At 49.6% G+C, this 16,499-nt stretch overlaps 1 protein-coding gene across 4 annotated transcripts in view; it reads right to left on the bottom strand.

Moving 5' to 3' along the window:
- Positions 1 to 218: 218 nt before the first annotated feature.
- DAAM1 (dishevelled associated activator of morphogenesis 1) overlaps positions 219 to 16,499 on the bottom strand; it is an 89,644-nt gene continuing 73,363 nt past the window's right edge. For all 4 annotated transcript variants that reach the window (XM_040067060.1, XM_040067063.1, XM_040067061.2 and 1 more), the window contains 9 exons: positions 12,549 to 12,633; positions 11,657 to 11,763; positions 9,839 to 9,927; positions 9,471 to 9,639; positions 8,651 to 8,758; positions 6,155 to 6,215; positions 5,398 to 5,529; positions 3,703 to 3,873; positions 219 to 3,140 (listed from right to left, as the gene is read on the bottom strand). In XM_040067060.1, the coding sequence (XP_039922994.1) occupies positions 2,931 to 3,140; positions 3,703 to 3,873; positions 5,398 to 5,529; positions 6,155 to 6,215; positions 8,651 to 8,758; positions 9,471 to 9,639; positions 9,839 to 9,927; positions 11,657 to 11,763; positions 12,549 to 12,633 (1,132 nt within the window). In that variant the 3' untranslated portion in view covers positions 219 to 2,930. The remainder of the gene's footprint in view (positions 3,141 to 3,702; positions 3,874 to 5,397; positions 5,530 to 6,154; positions 6,216 to 8,650; positions 8,759 to 9,470; positions 9,640 to 9,838; positions 9,928 to 11,656; positions 11,764 to 12,548; positions 12,634 to 16,499) is intronic.

The following is a 16,499-nucleotide window of genomic DNA, read 5'->3' as shown; positions in this document are numbered from 1 at the left end:
AAAACCCAACTGCCTTAAACCCAGCAGAGTGGAAAAACCCCAGCCTCCTAAAACCCAGCACTGAGAGAAAGGGTGAAGGGGTTATCACCTGACCCCAGCAATGCCTGCAAACACACCCAAAACAGAGCAACCCTCAGAGAGCCTCTCTTTCAACACCTGCCTCAATTCCTAATTATCCCATTTTCTTCCCCTAAAAAATAACTCACGCCTCTGCCATGTACACTCACCGAAATCGTTTTGCTTTATTGCATATTGCCATCTTAGAAAATGTACAGTCTCATAACATTACACAGCATTTCCCACTAGCTAGAACTACTAACATCTTTGCACCTAACAGACTACCTTAGTCACTACAAAGCTAATATGGTCCAAGACATAAACTTTTGTTTACAAATTATTATGGATTTTTTTGTTGTTGTTTTGTTTTTGGCGTTATTAAAAAAAAAAAAAAAATCATCTTTAAAATACACACCCAAGAGAAAAGAGTGGCTACTTACACCAGCACCAGTCTAAAAGTAGTTTTCAACAATGGCACATGGAATTACCTGCACACAACTTTTGTATTTATTTATAGAGATATAATATTTTTTCTTTTTTCTATTTTTTTTTGAAAGAAAACAAAGAAATGGCAATGTCAGCCTGATAATCAGGCTGTTGTAAAACAATTAAAAAAAGAAAACAACCCAAGAGGTTTGGAAGGGCAAGAGGAAATCTGTCAGGAAAGGTCCTGATGTGGCACTGGGGTTGCAGAGGCAGGAGCCGGGGTGGGTGCTGGCACCCAGGGACCCCAGAATGAGATCACCCTTTCTGACCCCCACCACCTGTCCAATTAAACACGTGTGACCAACCATTCCTTAAACCATCAGAAGCCAAACTTTTTTTTTTAAACCTTTTTTTTTTTTCCTTCTTGTTTTATATATTTTCAATTCCCCCCATAGTCCATTCCCTCAATTGTATCAGCCCCATTTTTTTTCAGCCATAAATAAAAAATATAAATAGAGGCACTTTAGTTAAGGAATAGTATTATCATTACCTTTTGTCTTTATTTCCCCCTCCTTCTTAAAGCAAAGTGCTTAACTCCACCTTTGAACATAATCTGCAGGTTTTGCAGCTGCTTGGATATGAGGTGCTGGACTTTATTTTTGCACTTACCTGCTTTATTTATTACCACTTTAAATGCTACTCAGAAAGGTGTTTTTTTTTTTTTCTTTTTTCCTTTTTTTTCTTCTTCTTTTTTTTTTTTTTTTTTTTTTTTTTTTAAATCTACAGTGCGTTAAACGTTGCAATGAAGAAAAGAACAAAACGGTAAAACCACAGCTCTTGACAACTCTGCTTTGAGAGAGATTTCACAGCTTTCACTCAGCACGCAGACCCCGTGGCCTTCAGGTGCTTAGAACCATATTTTTTTTTTATACAAATTAGTTTAAACAGCACTTTTGCTATACAGTACATATAGTTAACTGACATCCCATACCCCACCAGTAATACCGATTATCTGACAAAAAAAAAAAGAACAACCAACCTTATTTCAAATAGTGTTAATATCTAGTGCAACAGGGACAAACTCATCTCTCCACAGGAAGAAGAACAAACAAACAAACAAAAAAAAAAAAGATCACAAAAGTATTGGTGGTATAAAAAGGTTTTGTTTTGCTTTCTTAAAAAACATACCACAAATAAATAAAAGTAAAAAGTAACAGTCCTCTATATACTCAGCATAATTTAAGAATAGAAATGTTAATATGTTAATGGTGGTTATTTTTTATTCTCCAATTCTTAATTTTCTAAACCCTTAAATTATTACTCCCTGAGAGCTCTGAATTACTTTTATTATTGGTTTTTTTTTTTGTCTTTTTTTTTATTTTTTTTTTCTTTTTTGGACTGACATTTGACAGGTAGTTCTGCTTACAAATTTGCAATGACGATGAACAGCAAACCAGTCAAAAAAGGACCTGGCTAAGAGACAAGTGTTTCTTGGCATTGCTGCTTCTGTGTGTCCGAGAAAGAAAAAGGAAAAGAAGGCAGGTGAAAGCTGGTGGGTTTTACCCCAACCCCTTTGTATTTCAGAGACCTTTGGTCCTGACCCACCTTGACAGAGGATACAGTTTGTCCCATTGAACAGAAAGCGAGAACAAAAGTTACAACGCAAAAGTTTATGCTCTTCGTCTCCTCCGAGAACTGAACCTTTCCCACCGTCTTGGGCCAGAAAACGTTGCAAAAGTATAAATACATCAGTGTGGCGTTACAGCGAGAAGCACTTTGGGGTAAAGTCTGTCCTTTAGCAAGGTGGCAGCGGGAGGAAAAAGAGCAGTTCCCAAGGATGACGGGAAGAGCATCGCCGGGAGCGCCCGCGGCGCCGAGCTCGGGAACCCGCGCGAAGGAACGCACGGATCTGCGAGTTCCTCAGAATCATCACAACAATGAGAGAAAACGAACAAACAAACAAACAACGGATTAAAGTTCAGTCAACTTTGCTCTTTTGTTTTCATCTTTTCTCCTTTAAACCGCTCGGCTTGTGTGCAAGGCGTCCCCTGCAAATGGCCCGAGGGGGTTCTGAGCAGGAGAGCAGCAGGAGGCAGCTTCCCCGTTGGCTTTGGGACCACGGGGACAACCGGCGGCTTGGGGCTGGGTCCTCTCTTGCTCCACGGACGCGGCATTGTGCTTGTGCATGGGGAGAACTACATTTTGGAGCGGGGAGGAGGCGGTGCTGGCACTCAGCTCCTCCCACACCCCCCGACCCGACTATATACACAGTATATACACACACACGCTCGCCCGCGGGGACAAAGAGCGCGCCACTGTTCCGCCTCGAATCGCAAGGCAGCGTCATGGAAAGGAAAAGGAAAACGACAAAACCAAAAAAAACCACAGCCACTTCAGAAAGACTGACCCGTGTGTCTTTCGCTGGGTTTCTCTGTTCAGTTTGTTTCTCAGAAGTTGAGCTTGGTGACGGGCCGCTCGCGGCCGCTCTCCGCCAGCTGGTTGGTGATGCGCTTGCGGTTGCGCTTCAGCTTGGTGAGGTCCTTGTCGAAGACTTCTCCCGAGCGCAGGGCCGACACCAGGTCATCGAACTCGCCGCTCTCCTCCCCGGTCTCCTTCGCCTTCCTCGCCTTGCGCTCCCGCTCCCGCTGCTCCTTCAGCTGCAGGTTGTGGTGGCGGGGGAGAGAAGGCATCTCAGTCTCACGCAGGTGGTTGTGGGGGAGCCCAACACATGCATGGTGATCCCCAAACTCGTGCAACAAGGGTGGTTTCCCACCCCAGTGCTTAGCACATGAGGTGGTCAGGGTTGTTGATAGACCACATCCCCAGAACTGCTCCAAGGACAGGCTGGACAGCGCTTGGAACAACCCTGTCTAGTGGAAGGCGTCCAAGCGCACAGTGAGGGCGTTGGAACTAGAACTAGGTCACTTCCAATCCAAACCATTCTATGATTCTGAGATTCTGTGATACAAGCCATGGGCTGGGCGTCACAGCAGCCGACAGACATTTCAGCTGCAAGAGCCCACCAAACCCAAGGTCATGAATCAAGTAATCAAAAGTGAAAAGCCATTGGGTCTAAGACCACAGGCTGTCAGCCTTCACCCTTCCCAGTCTTCAGTGCTCCCCGTGCCACCCTGACCACCATGGGGACATCACAACACGGTTGCCACTCCCAGGTGCCCTGGGGGTGTTGCCTGGGGGTACTCACTGGTGTGTGCTCACCTGTGCCTCCATGCGTGCCCGGCGCTCCTCCTCCTCCTTCCTCTTCCTCATGTTCTCGTTCTCCTGCTTGGCCTCGGTCACAGCTTGAAGGAACTGGTCAAAGATGCCAAAGAATTCGTCAGGCTGCATTTTGTCTGTGTCTTCTCCAAAGTGCTTCACAGCCTTGGAAAACTGGGAAAGAGAAGACAAGAGGTCCATCAGTCTTGGATAAATCCACTGGACTGGTGAAACTTTCAACCTGATGGAGCAGAGGGAAACAGTTCCAGCAGCCATAGCACGCAGCAGGGCTCTGCCTCATCAAGCCTTGATTCAAACCTGAAATAAACCACTTGATGTGTTACCTGTTGCTCTGCAAGACCTGGATCACTATCAAGCTCCCTCTCCCCATCTCGCCTCTGGCTCTGCTGAGCCTCCCCTGCCCCAGCTCCACTTTATTAACTAAGCAGCAGTAAAAACAAGGAAGCAAAATACTGTGGGACTGAAGACATAAAACTAATAGTAAACACGGCAGGGGAAGGGAAACTTGCACTTTTAAGTTTTTCTTTGAAGTATTTTTGGGGTATTATTTATCACTGCCACATGCTCTGCTATTGAAACCAAATGTGTTGGTGAAACTTCTAAAAGAGATTTCTGCCCAGGCTCAGGCACAGCCCTGGGCAGGGAAATTGGGAGTTTTCCGGCCTCTTGTGCAGTTTGCACACCATTAATGTGAGGGAGTCTAATGAGGCCGTAGCAAGAGGTCAGGACAGGACATCCACGATCTGCCAACGTGCCCCAGTCCCCAAGCAGCCCCCGAGTTGTCCTTGGGACTGACACTCTTTGTTCTCACTTCCAGTCTGAAGGAGACTCTTTGTGCAGAGTGAGTTTGCTAAAATTGTGAAGGCACATTCTGGAGATAAGCATGCCTAAAAAGAAAAGGAAAACAAAATCAAAGCACCAACAGATTTATTAGTTGCTTTGATATTGCAGGGTAGACCAAGAGGAACATTTTTAAAGCCTGCCTGTATGATTTAGTTTTATTTGCAGGGGTGCCCCAGGCTCTTCAAAAGACATTTAGTGCATTTTTATTTCTTTGTTTACTTAAGAGACTTAACGCTTCACGATGCAGGGAGGAATCTGAGAAGTGCCACTATATAAGTCAATATAATTGAGGTTAATCTTGCTGATTTTAATCAAGATATTGCAATTCTCTGCCATGTTACAAGAGATGCCGATGGGGGAGGGAACACTGAAAATGCTCTCCTCATGTGATATAACGTTTATAAAACGGGGATATTTCTGATTTCCTAAGAGAAAACAGGAACACAACTTGAATCTGGACATGAGTTTAAAAAGTAAAGAGCTGGAGCGATCCACAGAGCCCATCCCTTCCAACAACCACGGAAAATTGCTTCAGAGTGGACTTCCACAGGTGCTGGGGTCCACGACCAGACCTTCTCCTCCAGATCCAGCCAAGCCAGCAGAAGATGATACAGTTTGCAGAGCATTTGTCACCACTCCTAACCCACTGCAGAGGATATCTCTGCCAGGTTACCATCAAGAGGCCAAAAGGGTGGCCTGGGTTAGCCATAGCCTCAGGGAGGTCCATCATAATGCTCAAGCACGGGTCAGAAGGACAATGCCAACTGGGTAGAGCCAAGGAGAAGGAGGTGGGGCTGGAAAGCTGCTCAGATCTCAAGGACAGGGTGGCCTTACCAGCTCTTTTGCTTCCATCAAGAGATCTTCGACATCCGAGAAGCTGAAGCTGGCCAGTGTGATGAACTGGCTGACGACAGACACAAACTTGTCACCTGCTTGCTGAACCTGAGACTTCTGGAAGTCCAGCTCCTTTGGGGGGAAAAAAAAATGGTAAATCTGGTCAGGCCCTGGCTGATGAGGGACACGAATACCACTGGTCTTTGGTAGTGTCTTTGGGAGCGTGCATGAATCAGTGCCAGGGGTTCTGCCAGCACCCCCATTGCTGCTCCCCCTGCCATGCACGACACCCTGGATTACACTGCTGAAGTAAGCTTTTAAGCCAAATCCTGCAGGAAAGCTTATGGAAGCAGGATAATTCAGTGAGACAGTGAGTCCTTTGGGATGCATCCACCGTTTCATCACCCCTCCAGCTGTGCTGCAGAAGTGCTTCTCCAACCCCCAGTGGTTTTATAGCCCAGGGGAGACTCCTCTGCACATCCCAGGTCTTCCTTGGGCATCATCACTAAGCTTACTCAGCCTCCCTTGATGGATTAGACATAAACCATGCGGGTGCCTAAACACACACGGTAACTTCAGTGCCAGAAGAGCCCTGAGAGGACAGGCACACGTGCAGGGCAGGAAGGAAAGGCAAACAGATCTCCAGGATATGAGATAGAAGCAGCTTTGCTGGGAGCTCCCTGGCCTGCCTCCCCAAGGAGGGATGCAATGCTGCTCAGAGCCAGGCTGGACTACATTTGATTTAAATAATACTTACAGTCTCCACCGCTCTCAGGCCGCTTCTCAGGGTGTTTATTTCTTTCTCCAGCTCGGTCATGCTGTTGGAAATAGCAGGATGTTAATTTTCAGCTTTTCCCAGCATAATCTCCAGCTCTCCGACCAACTTGACCAAGGTTTTCCCACTGAAAAGACCCCAGCCCTGCCCACATTGCCTCCTTTTTGCAGATCAGCGTGTCTCAGGCAGCAAATCAGGCTGACAGCCTGATCTAAGCTGGGACTATCTCAAAGTGGCTGCAGCTGCTTGTTCAAAGCAAAGCGCTTTTCTGTATTTTTAATCAAGGGGACTGCGCAGGTTTAGCAAGCTCAGCAGCCTCCAAGTGAAAGGACGGCTCAGGAGAGGGCCTTGCTGGGCAGAGATTTCTCTCCAGGTCCAGCAGTGGATGGGATCATTGTCCCAAGGAACAGAGGACAGTTTTTCAGGGTACCACGCTTGGGTGAGCACTAGGCAAAGCATCCTTCCGAGGAGCAGCGAGGCTTTCACAAAGAGAGACAGCCCAAATATAGAGAAATAAAAATAAATCACCACGTCTGGCGCTGGCTTTGTTTACACAAGGCTCAAGCCCCTGATGAGCTTCGAATTCAAGTGCTTACGGGTTTCTACCACCACGTCTGAGGGGAAGCTTTCTCACAAAGCCTCGGTGACCACAGGCTTGATGCCTTTCCAGGGGTGTCTGTGCGAGGGCTGGGGTCCCTGGAAATGCTGACGCTGGGTCACGGGGCAAGCATTCCTGGCAGGTTTAGTCTGGGAAAATGCAGTTTTGGGAGCCCTGTGCTCCAGCAGTTCATTACTAGTGGTGGGATTGACAGAGGCGGCAATTTCTGCTTCACAGCTGCAGGGCTGGGGGGAATTCAGGGTTTTCCAGAGCTTTAGAAACTTTTTGGTTTCGCTCTAGATTGGACCAAACCCAAATGTTACATATGGTGTCCAGTTTAGAGCGAAATGATAAAGTTTAGGGGGGTAAAGAAACCCTCTGTGCAGGCGTTTTCTTTCCCATACGTGTGTCTGTGCAACAGCTGCAGATCAGGAGCATGGGAAAGCCAGAGTCTCCACCAGCATGGAGCATGTCCTGCTCAGCCATGCCCACAGCCTACAAACTGAGCACCACACACCCACAGAACCATGGAATATCCTGAGTTGGATGGGACTGCCAAGGATCTCCAAGTCCAGCTCCTGGCCCTGCACAGGAGAGCCACAAGAATCCCACCCTGTGCCTGAGAGCGTTGTCCAAATGCTTCTGCAGCTCTGCCAGGCTTGGTGCTGTGACCACTGGGGAGCCTGTTCAATGCCCAACCACGCTCTGGCCGAAGAACACTCTTCCCTGCACTCCAAGATTTGTCCTGTCACTTTGCTCAATCGCAGTGGCTGATGATTATTTTACATTTTATTCATGAAGATCCTTGTTTTGTCCAGTACACATCTTCCCTGGGACCCCACTGCTGCTACAAGAGACCTTTGAAGCTTGGAAGACCCCCGAGCCACTGTAAACTCCCTGTATATTTCACAGCATCATGGAATGGTTTGGGTTGGAAGTAACCTCAAAGTCCATCTAGTCCCAACCCTCCTGCCATGGGACACATTCCACTATCCCAGGCTGCTCCAAGCCCCATCCAACCTGGCCTGGAACACTGCCAGGGAGGGGCCATCCACAGCTTCTCTGGGTAACCTGTTCTAACTGCACACTCTCTAAAGAGTTGCAGTTTCAGCCCCTTTTCATGTCCACAGCTAACACAAGTGGCTGCAGAAACGTGTGACCTTTGCTGCTCACATCCCTGAAGCATCAAAGCCCACAAGCTCCTGATGGAGTTTAAAACCAAAACAGAGCCTCACTGATTTCAGAGGTACTTCAGCACATACTTGAGGGCTTTGCAGGGCAACAGCAGATTCCTCCTGAACTTAAAAGGTTCAGGCTGTGTTGAAGGGCTTTGCTCAGCTGGGGCAGCCTGTTCCCAACAGGTCACTGGGCAGGGTTAAAAAGCAAACTCTAGAAACTCCATGTTGGTAGAACACGGGGCAGGCAGGACCTGGATGCAGGTGAGTCCCTCCCACAGCTGCCTGGTCGTGCCCATGCTGCAGGCAGAGCCTTCCCTGGCACATGAAGATAAACAGCTGCCCTTTATCTGCAGCCACACCGCAACCGCTTCCTCCCGGATTACTTAATGCGCCATTAGAAATTAATTAAATGCTTTTGCGGTGAGATAACAACAGGAAGCGGCTGCTCCAAGCAGCTCTCCTCCCCCAAGCTCAGAAGTTTAGAGCCTTAGCTGCAAGGGCTGTGATTTAAAGCTGCCAGGTGATGTTTGCTTCTGAGTCCTGGGCTGCTCTGGGCCAGCGTGGACACGGCATGGGACACAGCCCAGCGGCCAGGATCTGGCCAGGAGGGTGAGCCGGGGTGAGGTGACGTGGAAAAGCAGGCTGAAATGAGGGGAGAGGTGCTCCCAGTGCTGCCTAAGTGCCACCTCAACCCCTGCTTACTTGACTTTGGCTGCCTGCGGGATGTCTCGCAGCTCCTCATGCAGGTGGAGGACTTTGGGATATTTCTTTTCCACGACAGTGATGAGATAGTGCAGCAGGGTGATGTTCCTAGGAGAGAGGAGCAGAGAGGTCAGCTCATTGTTCAGTCAAGACCTTGGTTAAACCCCAACCCTAGTAGTGAACTATTTGAGGATTTCTGCAAGGATGCTGCTTGATGCCTGTCTGGGGACACGGGATGGGTCTGTCCCATGCCCAGCTACAGGGCAGAGCAGCCTGGTCCCTGCAAACAAGGGTTCTCCACAGGAGGAACGCAGGGGAGGTGACCTGAGCATCACTGCTCTTGTCCTCCGCTGTCTTTACTGAGGGATGAGATCAGGCAGGTTTGAGACCTGACCCAGCTCCTCTTGCTCCGTGACCAGAGCTGAGCAGGGCAGAGCAAACCAGGCAATGGCTGCATCAGCATGGGAGACTGGCAGAGGGAGTTCCTGTGGAGAAAAGCTCCTGGCTCTTGGCATCTTCAAAGGGGTTAAAAGGCATTTGGAATATGATCTTCCTAATCAGCCTCGGCTGCAGGTTAGCCAGCCCAGGAAGGAAAGGTCCCATCAACTGCTGTGCTGATCTGCAGCCTGGCTTCCCTTGAAAGCTGTCCTGCTCAAAAAATGCTCCTGATCACATCACTGGATGTGCTGAATTGGGCAGCAGGAGGAGGGGACTGCTCCCACCTACCCATGTCCCAGAGGTAATGCTAATGACCCCTGCATTCCCCCACCACCCCTGGGGCCCGTGGCTGCCACCAAGGATAAGGGCAGGGGCTGCTCACTTGTCAATGCTGGACTTGGTGTCTGCAATCTTGTTGAGGCTGGAGATCTTAAACCCGAAGGCGTTGCCCCTCTGGCCCTTGTTCATGTAGTTCCCAAAGGCCAGGACCACCTCCAGGAGCTGCTGGAGGCTGCTGCTCTGCAGCACTGCCTTGGAGCCAGCACGGATGGCTGAAAGCAGAGAGGGGTGGGACATTACCCCCTGCCACAACAGCCCACCAGCAACCCCTTCAGTACCCCCAAGGAGTGACCACCTTCCCCTTCCCCTTCCCTTTCCCCTTCCCCTTGGCTCATCCTGGCACAGAGGATGCTCTTCCTGGGAGTGATCCCTCTGCTGGCACAGAGTCCCTTAGCAGGTCTGGTCACTTGCCTTCCACCTTGGGCTTGACCTCTGCAACTCTCTCTGCAAACTTCTTCTTGAAGTAGAGGGACTGCAGCCTTTGCTGATAATGGTTTATCCTGGAAAGCAAAGAGGAGGTGCAGGTTGAGCTTTGCCTGCTCCACTGCTCACAGCTGTGCTTACAAAGCATGCTTGAGCCAGGGTGATTAAAAAATAATGACCCCTTTTCTCCCTGAAACTGTGCTGGGATGGGGAAAAAATGACAGCTGAAGCTACAGCTGTCCTGGGGTGGATCCCTGTGGGTTCTTAAGCACATGCTTAAGCCTATCCCCTTTAACTCAGCAGGTTCAACAAGTGGATTTTTACATCCTATTGGTATGAACAAACAGCTCTTTCACAAGCACTCCTAAGCAAAGGTGCTGATGAGGTCTGGGCTCCCCACGGCTTTGTGATGAGCTCACCTACGACCAGAACTAAAGGAACTGGACCTTCTGATCATCAGAACGATGGACTGGGCTGGAAAGCCCTTCCCCTGGGCAAGTCAATGGATAGCTCTGCTCATGTCAGTTGTGTTTATGCTAACCAAGATCTCACTTGTACGCACATGGCAGTCTGATTTGAGTCACTCGGACCAAGGACCCACGGGAGACGTGCTCACACACAGGGCCATGAGCTTTGCTGTCGTACTAATCAGAGGTGACACAGACATCACACTCGGTTACAGACCACAAGGCAAAATTAAAAAGCCGTGCTGAAAATCAAGGAAAGCCTTTGTGTCAGCACATTGAGCTTTCCAAAGGATGAAGGCATGGGAGCAACACTTAGGCGAGGTCTGTGAAGAAGGAAGGTGACCTGTGCTAGAAAAGCTAATTCTGAGCATCGCTGAGCCCCGAGGGTTCAGGTCTGAGTTCACAGCTCCGTCCTGCCTGCCTTTGACACTCAGCAGCCACACAGCACATCACTGTGGTGCTCAGCAGTGCGCTTCTCAGGGAGCATGGGAGCATTTCTATTTCTGATCTCCCAGTGCAACTATAAAACTCGCTGACCTTGCCAACAAGTGACCGGCTTGAAGTTCAGCTAAGAAATTCAAAGCACTCAGTGCTCAGTCCAATTTATATAAGGAGCTTCAAGATTTTAACCCAGCACCTCTAGAGGATGTGCATGCAATAGATACGGTTATTCATCCCTGAAGACTCCTAAGTTTTAAATGATTGCTACGAGGAGCAGGAAGAAATGACATTTCCTTTCAGTCTCATACAGTCTCAGGAGCCCTGGAGATGAGTCAGTCCTGAGGTGAGAAGTGGGACTCATCTTCACAGCAGGGCAAAATGTACATACATCAGGCTTGGATATTCATTGGGATGAAAGGGAAAGGAGCACTGTGTTATCATTTTAACAGCACTTCCCACCTGGGCCACAATGAATCAAAGAATGGTTTGGGCTGGAAAGGACTGAAAAGATCATTTAGCTGCAACCCCTCTACCCTGTAGGGACACCTTCCACTGGACCAGGTTATATTACAGAATCACAGAATCATCAAGGTCCAAAGAGACCCTCAGGATCATCTAGTCCAACCATCAACCAGAACCACCACAAAATCCATCTTCCCCATCCCTCTCCCCTGCTCTGACCAGCTGCTGCTTGTATGGGAGCACAACCTTGATTTTAGGACCAAATGATCCTTGAAATTTGGACCACCTTGCTTGCCCTCCTGTCTGCTTGGCCCACTCATTTCTTGATGTGAAAAACAGTGAGAAGGGCTTATTTCCCAAGCAGGCTCCATGAAAACAGCCACCCCCAATCAGCCTGTGCAGCCACTGGCCAAAATGTGTCCCCTGAGCCACCCACCTGCTCATTTCGAAGAGGAACCGGTCAGCCTTGGCCATGCGGTCCAGCTCGTGCTTGTGCTCCTCCAGCAGGTCAATGTCTCCCTTTTCAGGAACAAACTTCAGCAGCTGAACACGAGAGAGCACAGCAGTGGACATGAGGTCCGCGGACGTTTTTTCAGGAGTTAAAAAAAGTGATTTATTTCCTTGAGTCTGACAGCTTTTCAGCATGTACAGTGACCCCAAGGCACCTGTGAAATAAGTGTTACTGCTGTCCCTGTGACCTTCCTCACATTGCTCCATCACGTCAGCGGCTCCTGCCTCTGCCCTGCCATCACTCAGCTTTTACAACACATGAATTAAGTCTGCTCCAAGGAGGTTTCACCATCAGCTCTGCCAGAGGAGATGTCAGTCAGGGACTCCCATTTGCTGCAGCTCTACTTATTAGCAGATGGAAATTTTGTGCAATGAATCCTCCCACATCTCTGCTCAAAGTGCAATTACCAGCTCAGCTTTAAGGACAGGTGAATAATATGCTTCCAAAGGTTTTCAGAGGGTGTGAAAAAGGGATTCCCCTTTCGAGGACTGCACAAACACTCTCTAACCTTTCAAAAATAAACCACCACTGAGCACAAACTGCAAGCTGCAGCCCCAAAAAGGGGAAATGGCCCCACCTTGGGGTGCCAGGGCAGACATGGCTACAGGAATGGCACATGGGGATCATGCTGTTCCCAGCACTGACGCCACAACCGAGCTGCTTTCCTGCTGCTCCAGCCCACCTGGGTGCTTTTTCAACAAGTGGCTGGTAAATAATTTGGGGCCCAGCACACTCAAAGCAGCTTGGTCCCAAGCACTTGGCACAGCGTTGTCTCAGCATGCGGCAACCACAAAGGAGCACGAGACACGTTGCCCACCTGTTCCAGCATGTCCTTTGGGAGGTCCTCCTGCTCATCCATCGTCAAAATCGCTCGTTTGATCTCCTCATTCGAGAGCTTCAGCCTGGGAGGTGGAGGGAAAGGAGAGTTACTCCCAGCCCAGCAATCGGGGAAGGCTCAGGTGCGTTTCCTTACACACCCGTGCAATATGAACAGCATCACAAACAGCTCTATCCAGCATGTGAGGAAGGAGGATGTGTGAGAGACGTGGTAGGACCGTGCTCAGCCCTGGCCCTGCTGCAAACAGGGGGCCAAACCCCCCCAGGCAATTCCCTCTTCCCACACCGCAGCTGCCATTCCCCATTTCCCTGTTTTACAGTACTTTATGTAAGGATTGGAAGCAGTTCATTAAATACCCAACTTTCAGATGTAACTCCTGCCCACAGCAATGCTGCTCCTGCATTTCCAGCACACCCCCAAAGGCCACAGGGCCAGTGAGGTTACATTCCCACTGGCAACAGAGCCCAGCCAGGCTCAGGAGTGCAGCTCAGCACTGCCCCTGAACCCACTGCCACAACCCTTGAAGAGAATCTGGCCAATTTCCAGTGCTGTTCTTGGATTCAAACCTTGCCTCTCCCACTTTTCCTGACCACCTTCAGCTGGCGTCTTCCTCTAGGAAGAAATTAGAAAGAAATCCAAAATTTGGACAAGAGGATGTTCAGCATCCCAGGAAACCCAACATTTTGGTTTTCTTTGGAGGGGTGGGGATTCAATGCTCTTCAAAGTGTAAGAAGCTGGAAGTGTAAGAAGCTGGTCCTCTCCTCCACCTTTTTCTCCTCTACTTCACCTAACAGGAATTGAAGATGCAGCCTCAAATTGGAGATTTCCAAACCCACAGACCACTGTGTCACAGCGAGCACCACCAGGCTGGGCTTCCCTGGCAGGGATCTTTCTGCCAGCAGCCCACGCTGAGCTGAGGCAAGAGAGAGATGGAAAGACGCCCTCAGCTCCTCCTTGGGCCAGAGCAGCCATTAATTACACTTTAATTCGACTGCAAGGAACCGCTCCCTTGCAAGGACTTTGATTGCAAAACCACACATATTTTTCTTAGTCTTTGCGTTGCGGTCTATAAAGTAATCTAAATTAAATAAAGGGAAAGCCCAGAAGCTCCTGCAACTCCATTTACCTACATCCTCTCTCTGGCCTGGCGTGCAGTCGTGGTTAAAGCCACAGCAACAGATCCAGTTTAAAAAATGTAATTCCCTGTACTTGCACGCAGGGGAAAACCACAGAGTTGAAAAGACCTGTTTGAGGAACCCCACGGCCCCAGTATCGGTGATCAGTGCTGCCCAGGGATGCTGAAACACTGGACGTGGCACAAAGGAATGAGCTGAAACCAGAAACACACCCTACAGCAGGATGTGAGACCTTGGAAGTCAACCTGATCAGCAGATCAAAACAAAGATCAGGAGCTGACCTGATCACTCTGAGTAATTAAACCAGGAGGGTGTTTTTCAGCCCCACATCTCTTTAGGGAGAAGACTGAGACTGTGGAGTTGGCTTTTGGAAGCTAAGGCTAACAGAGGAAGGGTGCTGGCCTCTAAGGCCAGGGTAGCAAGGGCTTGGTTTATCTTGGGATGTTTTGCTTAAAGCTGGAAGTGAAGCATTAGGATTAGGATTAGCTTTACTGAGACAGGTGCATCTTACAGACCTGGTAAGTAAATCTTCATTCCTTATGAGCCCATGTTTCTCATCCTGCACTCAGTCCTCTCTCACCCCCTCCTCAAGGGAGCACCCCAGAGAGGGTGTGTTAATTCAGGGTTAATTAAGGAGTGAATGAAAATCTACCTCGGCCAGGGGAGGAAGCTCAAAGATTGCACTGAGCAGCGGCCAAGACACTTGCTGGGGTCATCATGCAAGGAACAAATCCAGAATCCTTGGCAAATATCCCCTCTGCTGCTTGCAGGAACAAGCAGCCACATCCTGGGGTCACCCTACCTGTCCCTTACAATGGCAGTGGCCAGGATGGGGACATGATCCGAGGTGGGATACAAAACTGCAGGAGAACTCCTTTCACACCCAAGCAGAAACAGGAATGCTCAGACCACCAACACCGGTCCCCACCCTGATGAAAAGCAGACATTGGCTACATCTGGGCATTTGGGGATCCCTGGGAGGCAAAAATGCTCCTGGGAGAAGGGGGTGGGCAGGCAGCTACTGCTCATCCCCAGCGAACACCTAGAGCACAGAAGAGTGCTGTGATCATCTCCAGGAGAGCGGGGGAAGACGAGGGTGACTTTTTTAAAGCCCTTATTCATTGAAAGCAAAGTCAACAACAAAACACGCATTTAAAAAGAAGAAGGTTGGGGAGAAAAAAAAAAAAAAAAAAAAAAAAAAAAAAAGCCCAACAACTTTTCTCAGGAATCATCACAAGCCAGCGCCAAGAACAAGAGCCCGCCCCTGCATCAGCAGAGAGCAAGCGCGGGGCGCCAGAAGAAAACAGCTTCTCAGACAACTTGATGGGAAAGGGGCCAGTGAAAGCTAGGAGCTTATCTGCCAGCACAATAATTATCATTGTTGGCAGCAGCTGTCGAAGGCGAGCCGTCTGAGAGGAACGGGGTCACAGGACTTGCTGTCACAGGGATTTAGGGGCAGCGGCGCGGCGATGCGAGGTGACAGCTCCCCGGCCCGACGAGCGCGGGGCCGCCCGGCGCGGCTTTTGTCGAGGACGTGAGAAGTGTGAAGGGGAAAAGCAAAATCCCGCCGGGAAAGGGACGCGCCCTCCCTGAAAAGCCACGTTCGTTTGAGGGGGGCGAAAAAAAAAGAATTGCCTCACGTCGCCTCGGCGGGAGGGAGAGAGGAATCAAACTGCCAGCACGGCCGGGAAACGATGGAGCGAGGGGTGGGTTTGCATCTGGCAGAACGCAGGGCTAAAAATACACACCCATAGGCAGGGAGCAGAAGCAAGGGCTTGGTGGGTTCACAGAGGGAGACACGGTAAGGCACTGACATCAGCAAAGCGTTCTCCAAAAAAACAGGAGGAGAAAGCAAGCCTTAAAAATGTTCTTGCGCCGCATTACAAGCTGGAGGAAAATCCAGTGATCTCACTGCGCAGCAATTTCTCCCAAAGCAAGGGAAACAGGCAAAAAAATAAATCTACAGAGAGAGATAAAATATCTCGCTGGCCGTAATCTTTCCACGCTGCGAGCCAGACAATGCCTGGTGAGCTCACAAACGTCTGGGCTAAATCAGGGGCCAAGCCTGCAGGTCCTTTTTGCATGTGAAAGTCTGCACAGCCCCGTGGTGGCCATGCAAGCGAGGCAAGACAGCAGCAGCCCAGCTGCCAGACCAGTCCCTTTGGAACACAGGGACCAGGGACCCACTGCTCTGCCCAGCTTTGGGATGGGCAGCTGGGGTGGGCAGAGGCAAAAGGGTTTGCCCAGCGATACATGGAGTCTGCTGGAGATGCAGGAGCTGGACTTGAGAATGCTAAAAGGATGTGTGGGCTTTATCCCTACACCACCTCTGAGACACCTGGCACCAAATCACCCAAAGGGATTTTGGGGAGAGCAGCTCAGTTGTGGTCCTTGGAGAACCATGGGATGAGCTCCAAAGCACTTCCAAAGCAGCACTGAGGCAAGTCACTGCAACTTCAAAGCCACTCATCCCTGCATGAGGATGGGCCTGGGAAAAGCCATATAGAGGCCTGAGGACCACCTTGCAGGGCAAGTCTGATCCTGCTTCTCCCCCAGGAACTGGCCCACAGGGAAAGGCAGGCAGGCAGCAACCTCTGTCCTGCCCTTTTTGTGGGATTAGTTACTGGCAATTCCTTTCCAGCCATCGCCTTCTTGGAAGAGAAAGGTTTGCTGGTGAGATGAAATTGAGACCTTCCCTCAGTAAGATGTGCAAGATGCCTTTGAAGTTGAGTTGCTTGGGTCTCTCCCCTTCCCACTGAAGGAGCTATTTGTGTTCTTGACTTCCAAATATACA

The sequence above is a fragment of the Hirundo rustica genome, chromosome 6 (assembly GCF_015227805.2).
Source record: "Hirundo rustica isolate bHirRus1 chromosome 6, bHirRus1.pri.v3, whole genome shotgun sequence".
Classification (NCBI taxonomy): domain Eukaryota; kingdom Metazoa; phylum Chordata; class Aves; order Passeriformes; family Hirundinidae; genus Hirundo; species Hirundo rustica.
Note: the sequence above shows the minus strand (reverse complement) of the source record. Positions and strands in the feature narration are given on the sequence as shown.